Genomic DNA, 20,065 nt, shown 5'->3' with positions numbered 1-20,065 from the left:
TGATCCCTTGGTACCCTTATTCAGCATTGAAGTGTGTAAAGAACTCAGAGTTGGAAATACACAGTGGGGCAGATGGAACTCTGAAATATCTCATTTACCTGAAATGTTTCTCTCCCGACAGATGCTGCACAACCTGTTAAATATTTTGAGCTCTTTTATTTTTTAAATCTTAGATTTGTAGAATCTGTGATATTTTGCTTCTGGAATAATTACGAATCTTTCTCTTGAAAAAGCAAATGGTCACAGTGACACTGTACAGGTGTCACACAGCCTAGCCTCATAAAGTAAGTGACTAGCTAAATGTACGTTTGGTATAATGCCATTTATTTTTTTATTGATGGTTTCCTCTATACTATTGCTATGAAAAACTCAGCTATTGTTATATGCACAAAACTAAAATATTTTTGTAGTCTAGAGAGAGAACATTGGGCTACTGAATTAATTTGCTGTGATTTTGGATGGATAAGAAAAGTGCTTATAAGGATAAAAAGAAATGATGAGAAAAATGGTCAAGCTTTTTGAGGTAGTTTCTGCACAATTGACCACGGCCATCCATTTTTATATTTTAAATAATCCTTCTTACTTAACATCTTTCCTCTCTTTAGATGCTGTCTGTGGAGAACCTGGGTAGATAATTGTATCCAAGTTTCTGGAAATGACATCCTTAACACAGTAACTAGAAATTATGGGCGAGACACTTGGGATGATTTGTCCCTGCTGGTGAGTGATTTTGTGCTGTGAACTGTGGCAACATGACGGGTCAATAAAAATGTGTGTCATTTAAAATGATAAGCTATTAGAAAAGTGTTCAAGCATGATGTGTTGCAGAAGAAGTAAAGCTCGTTTCTGCTGTTCCTGGTGGCCACTTACACTTTATAAGTAGTCTATGTTGTAAATCTCTTGCCTGCACAGGCTTCCAGACAGCAGTCTAAAAAATAACACTTTACCAGCTCCTTGAATAGACTATATACTGTACCTCTTTTAGAGTCTCAGAGATTCGTCCTGACTGCTTTTGGAATGCAGATAGTTTTGTAGCAGAATGGCTCATGCTAACTTCTTAAAAAAATTGGATTCACATGTTTTGCATTTGCCAAGCAATGTTTCATGAGTTTTGCTTTTTGCAGTCTGTATAAAAATAAAAAATATTCTTTGTTGGACATGTTCCCAATCACACTTGATCATTTGTTGCATACAGCAAGAAGTTAGTAAAATCTAAAAATGAAATGACATGATATCTATTTTTTGGATTTGGATAATGGCACATATACTACGTTTCTGTATGTGTATATGTGTGTGTGTGTATATATATATATAAAATCTAACTTTTGTTAGGGTGATTTATAGTACTGTGCAAAAGTCTTGGGCACATGTAAAAACATTATGTAAAAAGCAAAGATACTTAGAAAAATAAGGAATTGAGAAGTGTCTAGATATCAAAAAAATTACAAATAGTAAACAAAAAATCTAAATCAAATCAATATTTGATGTGATCACCTTTTGCCTTTAAAACTGCAACTCTTAGAAGCACTGTGTCATTTTTTTTGTGTAAGACTATCAGCTGGTAGGTTGTTCCAAGCACCTTTGGTGACTTACTACATTTCTTCCACATACTCTTGCTGTCTCACATGTTTCTGTCTCTTCAGGTAATCCCAGACAGCCTTGATGTTGTTGAGATCTGAAGCCATATATTAAAAAATCTAGCATTACATAAGACGTTTGCACCTACTGTACTATTGCTGATTTTTGTCATTGTTTTTTTTTATTGTTTTTGTTGGTGTTGCTAATTTAACTAAAATGTTTATTTGTTTTATGATGTTTTTCCTGCAGGATTTAAAAAAAATTATTGGCATTGTTTATAACATTCTAATCTATTATTCTTTCCATACCTGAGGCCGGAATGCAAGTGAAAATAACTAGACCATAAGAACTGATAAGGATGTATAGAAGGATTAAGCAGGGTTGTGAGAAAACAGAAAAGAGTGGAAAAAGCCAAATGTACATAGGCAGAAAAGAAGCTTCCAGGAAAGTACATACACAAAAAAAAATCACTAAAGGGACAATGGAAAGCACAATGGGGATTCTGTTCTCTGCAAAATAAGCACCACCGGCTATATTTATTAACACAGGACCCATCTGGAAAGCATATTGGGAAGCCAAATGTTTCACGTTCTTTAAAATGTAGGGAATGATAAGGTGTAAGTGTCAATATGTGTACCCAGCAGGTGATCCTCGGATGAGAATGCACAGCCAATCTTGTGCTTTCCATTAATGGAAGCTGCAGGCAACGTTTTGAAAATTAAATGCTTAGTATGATGAAAACATTTTCCTTAGTTGTCAACTACACACTGGCAAGGAAATTAATAAGACCATAAAATGTAAGAGCACAATTGGGCCATTCAGCCCATCGTGTCTGCTCCACCATTTGCTTATAGCTGATCTATTTTCCCTCACAACCCCATTCTCCTGCCTTTTCCCCATAATGTTTCACACCCTTATTAATCAAGAATGCTTTAAATGCACCTAATGACTTTGCCTCCACAGCTGTCTGTGGCAATGAATTCCACAGATTTGTCACCACCTAGCTGAAGAAATCCTTTGTCATCTCTTTTCTGAGGGTTTTTTTCTTCTATTCTGAGGCTGCGCCCTCCAGTCCTAGACTCTATCACAATTGGAAACATTCTCTCCATGCCCAATCTATCCAGCCTATCAATATTCCATAGGTTTCAATGTGATTATCTCCCTCCCAACCACCCCTGCTGCACCCATTTTACTAGAGTCTAGAAGATTGAAACTCTCTAGTATTGCACTATTGAACTAGGATGACAATAATGTTTTGAGAATATTGAATATTTACATGTCTATCACTACAGTTAATGGACCTACTGTAGAATGACATTGTCTGTGTCATGGATTATGAGAGGGCTAAATCAGTTGGATTGTAAATACATTCTTAAATGCAATAAGAACTGGTTCTGTATTTGTTGGAGTTTAGATGAATGAGAGGGGATCTCTTGAAACTATTGAATATTGAAAGACCTAGACAGAGTGAATGTGGACCGAATGTTTCCTATAGTGTAGGACCAGAGGACACAGCCTCAGACTACAAGGATGTCCCTTTAGAACAGAGATGGGGAAGGATTTCTTTACCCAGAGGGTGGTGAATCTGGAATTCATTGCTACAAACAGCTGTAGAGGTCAAGTTATTGGGTATATTTAAAGCAGAGGTTGTTGGAGTCTTGATTAGTAAGGGTGTCAAAGGTTACGAGGAGAAGACGGTGGAACAAGGTTGAGGGGATAATAAATCAACCATGATAGAATAGTGGAGTGGAGTTGACTCAATGGGCAGAATGGCCTCATTCTGCTTTTACAGTATGTCTTATGGTCTTATTTCCCATCAATGCATTTTTTTGGAGGGGAGGGTGAATACATATCAATTGAACCCTCAGGGAAAGCATTGTACATGGGAAACTTCTCCAGTCACTAGGTAATTTATGGAGTTCAGCAAGTTCATTGATACACAATGACAATTTAATGACCCATGTTTTGACTTGGAACCATGCTATTGTATTTAAACTGATCTTTTCTTGCCAAGGGAGACGTACTAGTTCTGATTTCTGTGAATAATTTGTTTATTGCTTTTATTATTATTACTAAGTTAATGAAAGCTTGTTTTTCTTTAGGCGTTTCTCTTTTGTGTGTTTCTTTAGAATCTAGAGCACTGCTGATAACATAGTCCTCATCAAGCTCTGCATCTTTCAAAGGTTTCAAAGGTAAATTTAATGTCAGAGAAATGTATGCAATATATATCCTGAAATTTTTTTTTTTTGCAACCATCCACGAAAACAGAGGAGTACCCCCAGAAAATGAATGACAGTTAAATGTTAGAACCCCAAAACTCCCCCAGCTCCCCTCCCTCCTGCATGTTAAGTGGCAGCAAGCAATGATCCCCCCCTCTCCCCACCAGCAAAAAAAGCATCGACACCCACTACTGAGCACTCACGCGTGCAGCAAAGCAAAAGCAAAAACACAGACTTGCAGTACCCCAAAGGCTACTAGTTCACCTGTTATTTGACATACCAGTCTCTCTCCCCAATAAGGGAGAAGGAGGTGTCCTGTTTAGTAATGTGAATCAAGCTTATGAAGAAAGACAAACAATACATGTCTAGCTAGATAGAGTACAATAACCTTAATGTTCTATATACTCAAGTCTCTAGTTTTAGATCACTACAGGGAGTAGTTACAGAAAGGTGACAAGACTACAATGAGGAGCTAGAGAGTGGAACAAATGAAAAGGGTGAGAAATATGAGAGTAGGAGAATGTTAAAGTCTGACTGCATAGTGGAGGAGAGATTAAAGATGGTTAAGAGAATAAGTGTTCTAAGAACTAGGTGGGGTGCCTTAGACAATGGGGATTAAATAGGGTCAATAATCTGATTTTAAACTGTGGCAGAAATTGAAGACAAGAAGCTGTGTGCAACTGGTTACCATAAGAAGTGAGATTGAGAGAACAGAGTGAATGGAGTGCATAAAGCACCATTTCTTTTAAAGAAGCTGTAGGCAATCCTTTTATAGAAGGGTTTGCACGAGATCTTCTGGAAGAAGGATGACCAAATTATCGAAGTGTTGTGCATGAATGCATTGGAAACAGTTACCATAGTTCAGTTAGGTTCAAGACGGTTATAGGAAACAATAAGGATGGTCTTCAAAATAGGGCCTTTAAATGGGAGGAAAGTGGATATCCTGAGCAATTTTGAGCGTGTTGATCAAGATTTCCAGCATCTGTGGAATCTCTTGTCTGAAGGCAGATATAAGACAGGACCTAGTGGGAGTGGGAGCAGCTCCTAGAGGGGAAAATGACATGTGACAAGTGGGAGGTGTCTAAATGCAACAGTAAGAATTCAGTATGAGCATGTCTGTAAGGGTAAGAATCAGAGATGTTAACAAAGGATATTGAAGGTTTGATCAGGGAGAAGAAGCAAGTGTGTCTCAGTCATAGGAAATTGGTATTGAATGAGTCCTTCGAGGTTTATAAGGGATATAGGAATGAATTAAAGAAAGAAAATGGGTCCAGAAAGGACCATATGACTTTGTAAGATCAATTACTGTGGTTATGTCTAAAATTTAGCTTCATAGGAGGATGGCAGGGCCAGAGGAGTGTGATCTGCACAGTGTGCTCATAATGATAGGGGCCTTCAAGCTCTACTATTTGCTTTCTTGGGCTGTTAACATGTTTGCATCACTTCAATGCAAATAGACTTTAATAATCTCAATTGTATTGCGCTGTCATATTTAAAACATTTGATTTGCACTTAATTTGGAGATCAGTATTCTGATATTTTCTAAATAGGATGCCTTATTCTTCGGTATTACTAGGTGAGTGGGCTACCGTGTAACACAAGTGTTGATCCAGGGCAGTCATTTAGTTAGAGAACTAGAGGAATTCAATAGGTTGAGCAGAATCTGTGTGGGGAGGAACTGTTAATGATGTGAGTCAAGACCCTATTTCAGGAACTTGATTGATAATATTGAAAGACACATAGACACCCCCTACCCTTGACCCACAGTGTTCCTCCATCAGATTCCAACACTTGCAGCCTGTCTCCAATTGGTTAAATAATATCAACTACACAGCATCACCATGTGTATAGCACAATTGTAATCTTTGCTTTAATGTGCCAGATCTAGAAGTTATAACAAAAACTTGGGCAAATTAGTAGGAGGCACAGTTCTATGAGTCAATTAGAAATTGAGTCTATGATAATGATTGAGCAGGAATGCACAAAATGTATTAGTTGTCAAAGATTTTACTCACATTATCAAGTGAACATAAGTCAAATCAAAATTGACGAACATGTCTAAAACGTTCTTAAGCAGAGTTGATTCATCTTTGAAATGTTTTCTCACTGAAAGGCTTTTAGACAAAACATGATTAATTTTTAATGCAGCAAATCAAAGAAATGAAAGACTTGAAGATTCAGAACTTCGATTTTGGAAATTCATTTCGTGGAGTAGTGATCTATTAATCGAGTTGCCTCCCTCCAGCCAGACAGCAGGGCTCCATGAGTGGTGCTGTGGTAGCTTCGATGTGTTGCTTCACCGGCAAATAAAACCTGCAACATCTGGAATGAGAGTACATGGTGACATGATGAATGTTCATCAGTATCAGGGATGGCAACATTGGAATGAATGCAACTTTTTCCATTTAACCCACAGCAAGAGGTTCTGCTGGTTGTATTAGCCTCATTCAATAGACTACAAGGCAATGATTGCCCAGAATGCCTCATTCACAGCCTTGATGGATGAGGTAAGTATAATTTATGATCTGAAGTCCGTTCTCCCAACACTATGGCCAATTAAATTTTCACAAAAATATAACAGCAAGACAGGCCAAGAAAATCTTAGATCTGATGAAAAGTGTAAATCTACAGAACTCATCCAAAGTGAAATAAACATGGGTTTGTCACTGCAGAGTTAAAGAAAATGGCCTAGGTTCACTTTGCTGATTTAGCTCTGATAGATGTACAGTATAAGGAGCCAGATGAAACCAGATTGAACTAAAAACAAAAAATAGCAGATTAGGCATCTAAGGAAAGAGAAACAGTCAAAAACTGTTTGCAGATAATCCCTCGTATTGAAAGGTCTCTGATCTGAAATGCTAGCTGGCTCTTCTTCCACAGTTGCTGCCTTACTGAAGTGTTTACAGCACTTGCAGATTTTCAGTTTCCTGTAAGCGATGTAGCCTTTTGATTTTAGCCTTTCTGCCCAAATGTTCATTCGATGCTAGCACGTGAAGAACAGGAACTAGAACAAAAAACTATAAAGGGTTCCCAAACTGGGGTCCACGGACCTTATGGTTAATGCTAGGGGTCCATGGCATAAAAAAACTTGGGAAGCCTTGGTCCATAAAATGGCACCCAAAAATGGAGCTGGGGAAAGCAGAGCAAATCGTGTCTGTAATACAGATGTTACTGTAGAATTTGGCAGACTCACAAGTGCATTGTGTTTTCGTCCATTGTTAACTGGTTAGTCGCAAAATCTAGGGTATAGAAGCTTTGAACTTTTGACCTTAAAGTTAGATTTAATTGCTTAGAACTGGTTCTTCATTTAAACAAAAAGCAAAATAACCAAAAATATTTTGAGCAAATTTTTATAAGTTGAGAAGAGTGGGCAAAATGCATTATAGGATTATGAGATTTTTGATACAATGAATTACCATGGGCAGAGAATGGTGCATTGGACATTTAGCAAATTATAGCTTCATAAATATCACAGGGTCAATAAAGTGGTTGTAAAAATTTGTAATTTATATGTTCATAATACAAGAAATACTGTAGCCAGCTGCAAGATATCATCCAAATCACACTTCATAATGATTTGTGCATATTTCTTTATTGTGGAGATGTGAAGAACAATTGGGATTTACTGCCTAAGGTCAGATGTATCAGTATTACAGTGGAGTAAAGGGAAGTATAAGAGAGCAGTTGGTCAGGATTGATTGGAAAATAACACTGGCAGGGATGATGGCAGAGCAGCAATGGCTGGAATTTCTGGAAGCAAGTCGGAAGGCACAGGATATATATATCCCAACAAGGAAAAAGTATTCTAGAAGCAAGATGACACAATCATGGTTAAGAAAAGTAGTCAAAGCCAACATAAAAGCCAAAGAGAGGGCATATAACACACCAAAAATTAGTGTGAAGTTTGAGGATTGGGAAGCTTTTAAAAACCAGCAGAAGGCAACTGAAAAAACCTTTAAGAAGGTAAAGATAGAATACGAAAGTAAGGTAGCCAGTAATATTAAAGAGGATACCAAAAATTTCTTCAGGTACATAAAGTGCAAAAGAGTGGGGAGAGTGAATATTGGACTGCTGGAAAACAATGCTGGAGAGGTAGTAATAGGGGATAATGAAACAGTGGAAGAACTGAATAAGTATTTTGCATCAGTCTTCACCGTGGAAGACACTAGCAGTGTGCTGGAAGTTCCAAGTGTCAGGGGACATGAAATCTGTGAAGTTACCATGTCGAGCGAGAAGTTTCTTGGGAAACTGAAAGGTCTAAAGGTAGGTAAGTCACCTGGACCAGATGATGTACACCCCAAAGTTCTGAAAGAAGTGGCTGAAGAGATTGTGGAGACATTAGTAATAATCTTTCAAGAATCACCAGATTCTGGAAGACTGGAAAATTGCAAATGTCACTTCACTCTTTAAAAAGGGAGAAATGTAGAAGAAAGGAAACTATAGACCAGTTAGTCTAATGTCAGTGGTTGGAAAGATGTTGGAGTCAATTTATTAAAGATGAGGTCTCAAGGCACATGATAAAATGGACTGTAGTTAGCATAGTTTCATCAAGGTAAAATCTTGCCTGAAAAATCTGGTGGAATTCTTTGAAGTAATAACAAGCAGGATAGACAAAGGAGAATTGGTTGATATTGTGTACTTGGATTTCCAGAAGGCCTTTGACAAATTGCCATACATGAGGCTGCTTAACAAGCTATGAGCCCATGGCATTACTGGGAAGATTCTAACCTGCTTAAAGCAATGGCTGAATAAAGAGCTGGAATAAAGGGAGCCTTTTCTGGCTGGCTGCTGGTGACTAGTAGTGTACCACAGGGGTTTGTGTTGGGACTGATTTATTTTACATTACATGTCAATGATTTGGATGATGGAATTGAAGGCTTTGTTGCCAAGTATGAAGATGATATGAAGATAACTGGAGGGGCAGGTAGTTTTGAGGAAGTAGAGAGACTACAGAAGGACTTAGACAGATCAGGAGAATGTGCAAAGAAATGGCAGATGGAATACAGTGTCAGGAAGTGTATGGTCATGTACTTTGGTAGAAGAAATGAAAGGGTTGACTGTTTTCTAAATGGCAAGAAAATATAAAAAACTGAGGCACAAGGGATTTGGAAGTCCTTGGGACTTGATAGACTAGATGGTGAGAGAGTCTAAGACCAGAGGACGCAGCCTCAGACAGAGGGGCACCCTTTTAGAATGGAGATGAGCAATTTCTTTAGCCAGAGAGTGGTGAATCTGTGGAATTCTTCACCACATGCAGCTGTGGAGGCCAAGCCTTTATGTGTATGTAAAGCAGAGGTTGACAGATTCTTGATGGGTCAGGGTATGAAGAAATATGGGGAGAATGCAGGAGATTGGAGCTGAGAGGAAAATTGGATCAGCCTTGATGATATGGCAGAGCAGGCTCGATGGGCCGAATGGTCTAATTCTGCTAAACTACATTCACTGAAAGAGATTGCCAATAAAGTGGAATCGTGCACATAAAGCTGTGAGTTATGAATCAGTAATCTATGCAAAGTATTGCCAAAGTCAAGTTTTTCTACTGTAGTTTTTAACAGTTTTGCTTGGGAAGAAGTGAATAAAACATTAGTCTAGGCTATTATTTATGTTCCCTGTTCTGTGACTTCTGCTATAATGTGTACATGTACTCGCATTAAAAAGGAATTGATCCAAGCGCATGAATAGTCTGTAGGGGAGCAACATCAAGGCTCTTGTATTGTGTCGTGAAATTGGAGGTTAAACGGAGGCCTTCCACTTATCACTAACAGTAGAGGAGGTAAGCAGGCTTGAGCGAGAAAGTGTACTTTAAATCAAATGTATATGATAGAGGTATACAAGGAGGCACATAGATAGAGTGGAGAGCCAGAGACCTTTTCCTTGGCCAGAAGTGGCTAATATGAGGGAGCATAATTTTAAGGTGATTGGAGGAAAGCATAGGGGATTGTCGGAGGTAGACTTTTTACACCAAGTGCTAGGTGCATGGGATACAGGGCCAAGGGTGCTGGTAGAGGCAGTTACAGTACCTTGGGGACACTTAGGAGATTCTTAGATAGGCACATGGAGGAAAGAAAAATGGAAGGCTATTGGAGAGGAAAAGATTAGATCGATCTTGGAATAGGTCATAAGGTTGGCACAACTTTGTGGGCTGAAGGACTTCTTATGTGCTGTACTGTTCTATGTACTAAATCTAAATAGGACTCTAAGAAAGTTGCTTCAGTCACTAGCATGTTCTATGCCATCACTTACTGGAGAAGAACTTCCTTCTGTTGCCTGTGGTAGAGGTTCAGCAAGCTGGTCTATCATAGCACCGGTTGAAGTGATGGATATATGGGAATAAGAGCCACGAGTATATGGGTTACTGAACCATTTTGTTACATAAACACTCTTCAGTTCAGGCAGCGAAGATCTCCCTAAAAAATATCCCAACAGAAAATAGATGTAGTACATCTTTTTCCAAAATAGAAAAATGTATTTCTCATCACTTTTAATTAAGAAAGTGGCTGCTTTTTATTTACATGTTAAGCCAGATGTGAAAGGTATAAGTCAATATTGTCTAAAATATCTCTACAATGTTCTTACAGCGTTAACTAGTAGGGATTAATAAACTAGAAAACGTACTTCCAGGTTAAACCAGCTGGCACCATTACAGGTGTGGAAGAATGCTGGCCACGCGCTCAACATATGAAGAGACTTCATTGTTAGATAAACCACAAATGTATAAGTGACAACTGATTGCTGTGATGAGTAGGGTTATTGTAAAATTTACAACGTTGTTAAAGGCATTTCTCACCCATGACAAACAAAACATTTTTATTCTAACTATACAAAATTATTCTCCACCATTTCATATCCATAATGTTGCAGTCATCTGCCTTTGATGAGAGTTTGGGACTGCTCAGTGATGATTAACATTGTTGCGCAACCCTTTACTAAAACACTGAATGTAAGATAAACTTGATTCATGCAGCCGGCATTTTTTAAAAAGTCTCAAGTAAGATCAGCAACATTTCAAATTAACATTTATCTGACATTCAGCTTTGCTGCCAGTCTCTCCACTAGGGGCTCTGGACAGTACTGAGTTGCATAAATGGACATAAAATGTTAATTTTTAAAAATTTACTTTTTAAAAATTTTACTCCATCTCGTAAATTCCTATACAGTAGTTTAACTGAATGTATTACTTAATCCTTTTCCTCATCTAAGCTGTATCTCTGAATAGCAAACATCTTTAAACACGACGTGCTGTTTGGCTGCAGAGATCACATGGGATGTAAAGACTCGGTCAGTTCCACCCTGGGCGCAACCCTCCCCATCATCGAGAACATCTTTAACAGGAGGTGTCTCAAGAAGGCAGCATCCAATATAAGATTATAAGATGTAGGAGCAAAATTAGGTCATTTGATCCAATGAGTCTGCTCCGCCATATCATCACGGCTGATCCAATTTACCTCTCAGCCCCACTTTCCTGCCTTCTCCCCATATTCCTTCATGCCCTGACCAGTCAAGAATCTGTCAACCTCTGCCTTAAACATACATAAAGACTTGGCTTCCACAGCTGCGTCTGACAAAGAATTCCACTGATTCACCAATCTCTAAAGAAATTCCTCCTCATGTCCATTCTAAAAAGAAGTCCCTCTGTCTGAGGCTGTGTCCTCTTGTCTTACGCTCTCTCACCATCAACTCTATCAAGGTCTTTCACCATTCAATAGGGTTTAATTAAGTCATCCCTCATTTATCATATGACAAGCCATTCAATCCTGGAATCATTTTCACGAACATTCTTTGAACCCTCCCCAGTTTCAATGGCATGAACATTGACTTCTCTAACTTCTGCTAACGCCCCACCTCCCCCTCGTACCCCATCCGTTATTTATTTATATACACACATTCTTTCTCTCTCTCTCCTTTTTCTCCCTCTGTCCCTCTGACTATACCTCTTGCCCATCCTCTGGGTTTTCCCCCCCTCCCCCTTTCCTTCTCCCTGGGCCTCCTGTCCCATGATTCTCTCATATCCCTTTTGCCAATCACCTGTCCAGCTCTTGGCTCCATCCCTCCCTCTCCTGTCTTCTCCTATCATTTTGGATCTCCCCCTCCCCCTGCCACTTTCAAATCTCTTACTAGCTCTTCCTTCAGTTAGTCCTGACGAAGGGTCTCGGCCCAAAACGTCGACTGTACCTCTTCCTAGAGATGCTGCCTGGCCTGCTGCATTCACCAGCAACTTTGATGTGTGTTGCCAGTTTCAGCACAACCTTTCTTGGATAAGAGGCCCAATACCGCTCCCGATACTCCCAAGTGAGGCCTCACCAGCGCTTTATAAAATCTCAACATTACATCCTTGCTTTTGTATTCTAATCCTTTTGAAATGAATGCTAACATCACATTTGCCTTCCTCACTACAGGTTCAACTTGTTATTACATACCTCATGGATATCTTGTGACTGTCTTATGAAGGTGATGTAATGGTCTTGCGGAGGTCGCATGATGTAATTTTCCTGCCGATGTGAGGTCACGTGATGACCTGTTCTCACCAGGTATATAAAGGTAGACCCCCCGGTGACGCAGTTAGTTTCAGTTTAAATCATCAGTCAGATACTCTGCAAATGTTGCGTATTTGTCCCATGACGCAGTTTAGTTTTAGAACAGAGTTTTACTTTTTATTGTAAGGTACAGAAGTGTTGGGCCGGCAGTTTCAACAATAGCTGCTAGCTTTGTTGGTGTACCTTTTCAGTAGTATTGGAGAGTGAAGACATTACTAAGGTATGGAACCTGAAGGAGTTGAGTAAAGCTGATATCGTTCGGCGGTATTGGAGAGGATCGACCATTATTGAATCTTCATTCAAGAAAGAGTGATCTGCATGAGATAACCTCTGCTAAAGCAGGAAAGGTTGTGCAGTGTGTATTCTACAGAGGAAAAAGTCAGTTCCTTTAAACTGTTTTATTTCCGTCGTCATGAATCCAGCGGCCAAGGCAGGTTCCGGCTGGGATTGCAGTAACGTCAAGTCTTCGAGGAATTCTTTACCTCAGGAAAGTCTCTCCTAATTTACTGTATAAATCTCCTGGACTTTAAAATTTATCATTCTAAGACTGTTCTAATTTACCACTTTAAGACTGTGTTTGCATTTACCGCTTTAAGAACTAGTACCGTGTTTGGCGGTTTGTTAAATGGCTGCATAGCAGTTTACTTCCGGTTAAAGTTTTCATTTGTTTATCTTTTACTAATATTGAGCAGAGTTTAATAAATGTTTATTTGTTTATAAAACCTGACTCATTTCTATATACATTGTTGCCAGTCACGTGACACTGTAAATTAACTTCTAGGGAATCTAGCACAAACATTCCCAAGTCCTTTGGCACCTCAGGTTTTTGTATTTTCTCACCATTTAGAAAAGAGTCAACCCTTTCATTTCTTCTAACAAAGTGCATGACCATACACTCCCAACATTCTCCTAATCTGTTTAAGTCCTCTGTAGCCTTTCTACTTCCTCAAAACTACCTGCTTTCCACCTATCTTCATATCATCTGCAAACTATGCAATAAAGCCATGAATTCCATCATCCAAATCATTGACGTATAATGTAAAAAAATCTGTCCCAACAGAAACCCCTGTGGAACACCACAAGTCACCGCAGCTAACTAGAAAAGGCTCCCTTTATTCCCACTCTTTGCCTCCTGCCAATCAGCCATTCTTTATCCATGCTAGCATCTTTCCTCTAACACCTTGGGCTCATAGCTTCTTAAGCAGTCTCATGTGTGACACCTTGTCCCCACTATCTCTTCAGCCACCTCTTTCAGAACCCTGGGAGTGTACACCATCTGGTCCAGGTGACTTATCTACCTTTCACTTTCCCAAGAACCTTCTCTCTATTAATGGTAACTTCACACAGTTCTGACCCCTGACCCCTGACATCTGGAACTTCCACCATACTGCTAGAGTCTTCCTCAGTGAAGACTGATACAAAATATTTACTCAGTTCATCTGCCATTTCCTTTTCCCCCATTACTACCTCCCCAGCATATTTTCCAGCAGTCTGATACACACTCTAGCCTCCCTTTTACACTTTATGCACCTGAAGAAACTTATGGTATCCTCTTTAATATTATTGACTAGTTTACTTTTGTATTCCATCTTTATCGTCTTAATGACTTTTTTAGTTGTCTTCTGTTGGATTTAAAAACTTCCCAATCCTCAAACTTCCCATTAATTTTTGCTCTATTATATGCCTTCTCTTTGGCTTTCAAGTTGGCTTGGACTTTTCTTGTTAGCCACAGTTCTGTCATCTTGCTTTTAGAATACTTCTTCCAATTTGGGATTCCAAATTCCAAATTCCTTCCAGAATTCCTTCCAGAAATTCCTTCCAGAAATTCCAGCCTTTGCTGCTCTGCCATCATCCTTGCCAGTGTTCTTTTCCACTCAATTCTGGCCAACTCCTCTTTCATGACTCTAATTCCCTTTACTCCACTGTAATACTGATACATCTGACTTTAGCTTCTCCTCAATTTTCAGAGTGAATTTGATCTTATTATGATCACTTTCCCCGAAGAGTTCTTTTACCTTCAGCTCTCTAATCAATTCTGTTTCATTTTATTAAAGCCTCTCACCATCTGTATCATGGTCTCTTTGCCTTACTATTATCAGGCAGGAGCTACAGTAGTCTGAAGACCTACACTCATTATTTTAGGAATAGCCTCTTTCCCTCTATCATCGCTTTTCTGAATGGTCCATGAAATCATGAACACTAACTTTTTATTCATCTTTCATACTATTTATTTATTGAAAATTCATAATTTTTATTCTTGTACTATACTGCTGCCACAAAATAAATTTCACAACAAATATCAATTATAATAAACCAACATCATCACTTCTCCTTGTACCAAGTGCAGTAGCCTAATTCAAAACATAGGCGTTTTACCATTAAGATTGAATATTAATGGAACTGCTGCCTAGGAGATTATTATTCAAAAACTTGTGGAGCCATAGAGTCATGCATCATTGAGCCCAGTTCTTTTAATACACACTGTCCATGTACCTGTTGTCTATTACTAAGCTTGATACAATATGAGGCTTTCATGCTCTGGCATTTCACAAGCTCATCTAAACACTTATCAAATGTTGTGGGATTCCTGTCTCCACTAATTCCTCAGAAAATACATTCAGATTTCTGCCACTTTCTATTTTAAAAAAAATCTCTCAAGTCCCTTGTAAATATACAATCCTTTAACCAAGACCTTTTTTTTTAAAGAAAAAGGCAGGTAATTTGTAGAAACCAAACAAGTTGATCTAATCAGAGCATTTCTTCTACTAATGTATTATATGATAGGTTATATTCGAATTCATACCTGTAAATTGTCTGAAAAGGTAGGTGCATCTTGAAGCTACTTCTTGCGGATTCAACGATTCTACAAATTCTGCCTCTTTTCCAGAGATTGTTCCCACAAGAACATGCCCATATCTTTGAAAGCAAGCGACAAGCTTTAGGTGCTGGGCATTGTAGTGTTTAAAAAAAATATTGTAAATGCAAAAAAAAACGCTGGCAATGCATTCTCATTGATGTACTTAATAGTATACATAAACCTAAACTTCTAACTGCTAGGCATGGAGATCCATGCTTAATCACAAAGCATAACAGATAACCTAGAGTAATAATACTTCCCATTAAATCATAACAGTACAATAAGCAGGCTCTCTGACATTGAAGAGTGCTCTTCGCAGCTGATTTGACTGTTTGATAAACCCTGGATTTATCCAAGTGATGCCCTGAGAGGAAGGGCTGTTTTTTATGTTTCACAATGTGGTTAAGGACTTTTTCTCATGCATTCTGAACAAAAACTTAGAATTTCAACGATACAAGATCATTCTATGCTACTTCATGAATGGTTTTCCATATCATTCAAAACCCGTCTTTGAATCAAACTGGTCAATCTGATGCCAGAATAAACACTATTATGCAAATTGCTCCAGCATTCACAGTGGTACAGGCTGCTTAATTTAACATAGAAGTAATTTAATAATCCACAGAAATTAAGACTATTTGAACCAGGAAGATGATCTGGCCATTAGAATATGTAAACTACTGGATTTGATTCCAGTGATGAAGGGACTGTTTTGCTCTTGGGTAAAGTTCTAGAACTGCAGTATGACAGATTGAAAGATAGTGTGCTGTGTTTTCATGTTTGCATTCCATATAAAGTTAGGTGGAAAAGTGCAGAATGATACAGAACATTTGCAAAGGGATACAAGCTGGTAATCACTGAAGAAGGAAGATGAAAAATAATTTTAGAAAGTGTGCAGCTAATCACTTTAGTTGGAAGAATGGAGAAAAACTTATAAATGTTGATTAGAACATGTTGGCAAATGCATGAGGATCTTTGCTAAATTGTAAGGCAGAATATGAATACCTTACATTCTGTAAACCATTTCTCCCCATTGGCCCTCTATTGAAACCTGTGCAATTCAGTAATCTTAAGGCCAATCAATGGACATTATTGATGTGTCATTTTGATGTCATTACAGACAGGCACCTATTTTTACCCAGTATTTCTACTTGCATTTTCTAACAGGGCCTTCTGAAGAATCCAACATAGGAACTATGGCTGCTTCCCTTCCTACCAAGCTCCCACCTTGATGGCGTTGGGACCAGCGGTAACTTGGGACAGAATTAGAATTCAAGGTTTTCCTGGTGTGGGCAGCTTAGCATCATAACACAATGATACATTTATACAGAGTGCTATCATTAAACCTCAGAAAACGTGCTTAATGCACAATTGTTTCGGCTGGTGGCACAGTGAGATCAGCGCCAGGCTCGAGAACGGAGGTTCCTGAGTTCGATCCAGTGACAGACCACCCCCGTGCATGCTCTCCATCCGCGCCAGGTTGATGTCGAGCTCGCAACTCGGCCTCATAAAATAATACTGTGAAATGTCTGTGCAAGGAGTGGCGCCCCACACAGCCTTTCGAACTGTGCCTTGTAAGGCATGAAAATGACCGATGCTGGCCTCTCAGCTGAGTCGACGTCATCATCATCATCATCGTTTCTGTAGTATATACTGCAGAGAAACAGCCCATTCAACCTAGCCAATACATACTGCCATTTGTGCTTCACTCAAATCTCTTCCTGACTTTCCTCATCAGCATAAACCTCCATTCTATTTTCCCTCATATTCTTCTCCAGCCTCCTCTTAGATACAACTATACCATTCACTTCAAGTGCCCTTTGTGCCAGTGTGTGCCACACACCTGGTACTCTTTGAGTAAAGAAGTTTCTTCTAACTTCTTTACTGGGTGCTTGGTTGTGGACTTCTCCTTCTCTGTATTCATTCCATTAAAATCTTTCTGAATTTAATGACTTCTATTCAGTCACACCTGGCCTCTTCTATCGAGATAAAAAGATTTAGGCTTTTCATCCTTTCCAGATGTCTATACCCTTTTATTGTTGAACCTGTTGAACAGTCCCCTAATACAATAAGATGGAATCTTGACCTACCATGTTGTGGCCTTGCATCTCATTATCTGCCTGTACTGTGTAGTCTCTGTAACTGTAACTTTATTCTACATTCTTTTATTCTTTTACCTTGCACTACTATACCTCAATGCATTGTTGCAATGAAAGCATCTGTATAAATGGTATGCACAAAGTTGTTCACTGTACCTTAGTATATGTGACTATAATAAGCCATTTTACTGATGTCACCTGTAAGCCTCTACAAGTTCTCAAGCGCCTCGTTGTTCACCTTATGATATGGAGACCAGAACCTTGTATAGAATTACAAGAGTGATATAACCTCAGTCTAAGCTTTGGTTGTGTTGCTGAAGTCATAATGACAGTGAATGTAGCCGATGTCACTTTGAACATTGGACACCACATGTCAACACTGGCATATCATATATGCTGGATAAAATCTTCCAGTTGTTTATAGCAAAACAGTTGAGTAGTATTTTGGCAGAAAGTCCTTAACCTCTACTTCAGAACAAATCACTTTCAGTTCATTGTACTAAAGTACTGAGGCGTATCAAAAAACTAAATTGAATAATATGTTATCGCAAGTAAAGTTTATTTTAGTTTTAAATATTACACTCATGAAGCATCACTCATCTCTGATTGTATATATGATTGTAACATTGTGACCTTTGTGGGGATTATTAATTCAGTGGAAGTACTTAGGCAGCAAAATAATGACTGGAAGGAGAGTTATTGAAAAATGGACATATACGATACATTGTTTAAACTTCTGCCCACTCATTGCCCTAGATCTAATACACACCAGAGTACCTTCTATGTAGGGTACCACCATTTGAATTTCAAGCACTGCATAAAGAGTTTCAGAGATAGATACAAAGATAATACAAGTCTTGTACCTTTCTGTTGGTCTGATTACGTAAAAAACAGGAACATGTTTCCACCATTCAGTCAGATTGGGTTTCTGAACTGAAAATGGGGTCTCGTCCTCCCAAACCAATCCAATTACATCTGTATTTTCATCCCAAAATGGGGTCTCATATTCCAGATAGATCTTATTCATTGTCCCAAAGCCCAAGCTTTGAATAGCACTCAGTTTTTGCTCAGGGAGCCTTGGCTGGAAAAATGCCTGTCCATTAGCCTTTAGACAACCTGCAGATTAAAATAAAAACATATCAAACTTTTCTTCTCTGTTGCATTTATTTTACATATTCTGCATTAAAATAAGCCTTCCGGAGGTAGATGAGGGTAGGGCAATGGATGTTGTGTTTTTGAACTTCAGCTAGCCCTTCAAAAAGCTCCATGTGGAAGGCTGGCCTGGAAGTTTACGTGCCGTGAAAGCTTATTGGGTGGATTCAAAATTGGCTCAAAGGTAGGAAGTAGAGGATGATGGTTGAAGGCTGTTTCTCAGAACGGAGGCTGGAGACTATTGGAGTACCACAGGGGTCTGTGTTAGGACCCTTGTTATTTATAAATGATTTAAATGGGATTGAACAAGTCTTGATTAGTAAGCTTGCAGATAACATGAAGTTAGGGGGTGCTGATAGTGAAGCAGGTTATTGTAGATCACAGTTATGGAAGTGAGCCAAAGAGTGCTAAATGAATTTCAGTACAGGTAAGTGAGAAATGATGCATTTTTAAAAAATCAAATCAATGAAGGGTAATACTATGATTGGTGGAGCATTAGGGAGCGTAATGGTGCAGAGAGACTACTGAAGTCACAGGTAGACAGGATAGTGAAAAATGTGTTTGACACACAGGGCTTTATCACTCAGAGCACTGAGTATAGGAGTTGGGATATTATGTTACTGATGTACAAGTTGTTGGTGAGGCTGCACTGGAGTACTGTGTACAGCTTTGAGCACCCTTTTATAGGAAAGATGTGTTTAAACTGGAAAGAGTACAGAAAAGATTTATGAGGATGTTGCTATGACTAGAGCATTTAAGTGCCAAAATATAGAGAGAGGTTGGCCAGGCTAAGTCTTTATTCCTTGGAATGCCTTATAGAAATGTTTAAACTTATGAGGCATAGGTAAGGTGGATGGTAGCAGTCTTTTCCCTAGGGTAGGGGTGAGACCAAAACTGGGGACATAGATTTAGGGTGAGAAAGGAAAGAATTAAAAGGGACCTGAGGGGCAACTTTTTCATGCAGAGGATGGTGGGTTTATGGAACAAGCTGCCAGAAGAAGTGGATGAAGCAGGTATAGTAACAGGTGTAATTTAAGAAGCTCTTGGTTGGGTGCATGCAGGGGCAGGGCTTAGAAGGATCTGGGCTGAATGTAGGAAATTGGGACTAGGCGGGAGGGCACTATGGTCAGCATGGACTTGATGGGCCAAAGGGCCTGTATCGGCACATTATTGTTCCATGGCCCTATGACCCTACTGTGCTAGCAGACTCACAGAGTGGTTACTTTTCCAGACTGATCACTGTTGTTCACTTTTCTCTCACAGTGGCTTATATAATAACAGCAATGCTACCAGTCAGGAATAGTTTTACTGTTATAACATGAACTTCAATCCATTAACACACTTGTTCTCTATCAATCCCACATTCCATTTAGTTTTAATTATATCATCATTGCTTCCTTATTCTCACTCATTTTAATACAAATAAACTAAGTTCTGCTGATACCAAAAGATAAAAAGAAAACTCTACAAATACCCAGTAGGACAGGAACAAGTGTGGAGAAAGAATCTGAAATAAAATTTCATGTCCTGTCATCATAATATTGAATCTGAAAATAAAAGCTGTTCTTTGCCCAAAGATGCTGCTTGTGCTATTGAATATTTACACAATTTTCTGGTTCCAGTTCC

The 20,065-nt window shown here is 38.9% G+C and overlaps 1 protein-coding gene across 6 annotated transcripts in view; it reads right to left on the bottom strand.

The window, feature by feature from the left end:
• Positions 1-5,646: 5,646 nt before the first annotated feature.
• Positions 5,647-20,065, bottom strand: part of LOC134358785 (spermine oxidase-like) — a 31,245-nt gene continuing 16,826 nt past the window's right edge. For 4 of the 6 annotated variants that reach the window (XM_063071747.1, XM_063071314.1, XM_063071399.1 and 1 more), the window contains 4 exons: positions 18,151-18,403; positions 15,135-15,247; positions 10,041-10,204; positions 5,649-6,119 (listed from right to left, as the gene is read on the bottom strand). In XM_063071747.1, the coding sequence (XP_062927817.1) occupies positions 5,997-6,119; positions 10,041-10,204; positions 15,135-15,247; positions 18,151-18,403 (653 nt within the window). In that variant the 3' untranslated portion in view covers positions 5,649-5,996. Of the gene's footprint in view, positions 6,120-10,040; positions 10,205-15,134; positions 15,248-18,150; positions 18,404-20,065 lie in introns of all 6 variants that reach the window. The other 2 variants (XM_063071656.1, XM_063071485.1) reach the window with 2 other exon arrangements.

This window comes from Mobula hypostoma, chromosome 1 (genome assembly GCF_963921235.1).
Source record: "Mobula hypostoma chromosome 1, sMobHyp1.1, whole genome shotgun sequence".
Taxonomy (NCBI): Eukaryota; Metazoa; Chordata; class Chondrichthyes; order Myliobatiformes; family Myliobatidae; genus Mobula; species Mobula hypostoma.
Note: the sequence above shows the minus strand (reverse complement) of the source record. Positions and strands in the feature narration are given on the sequence as shown.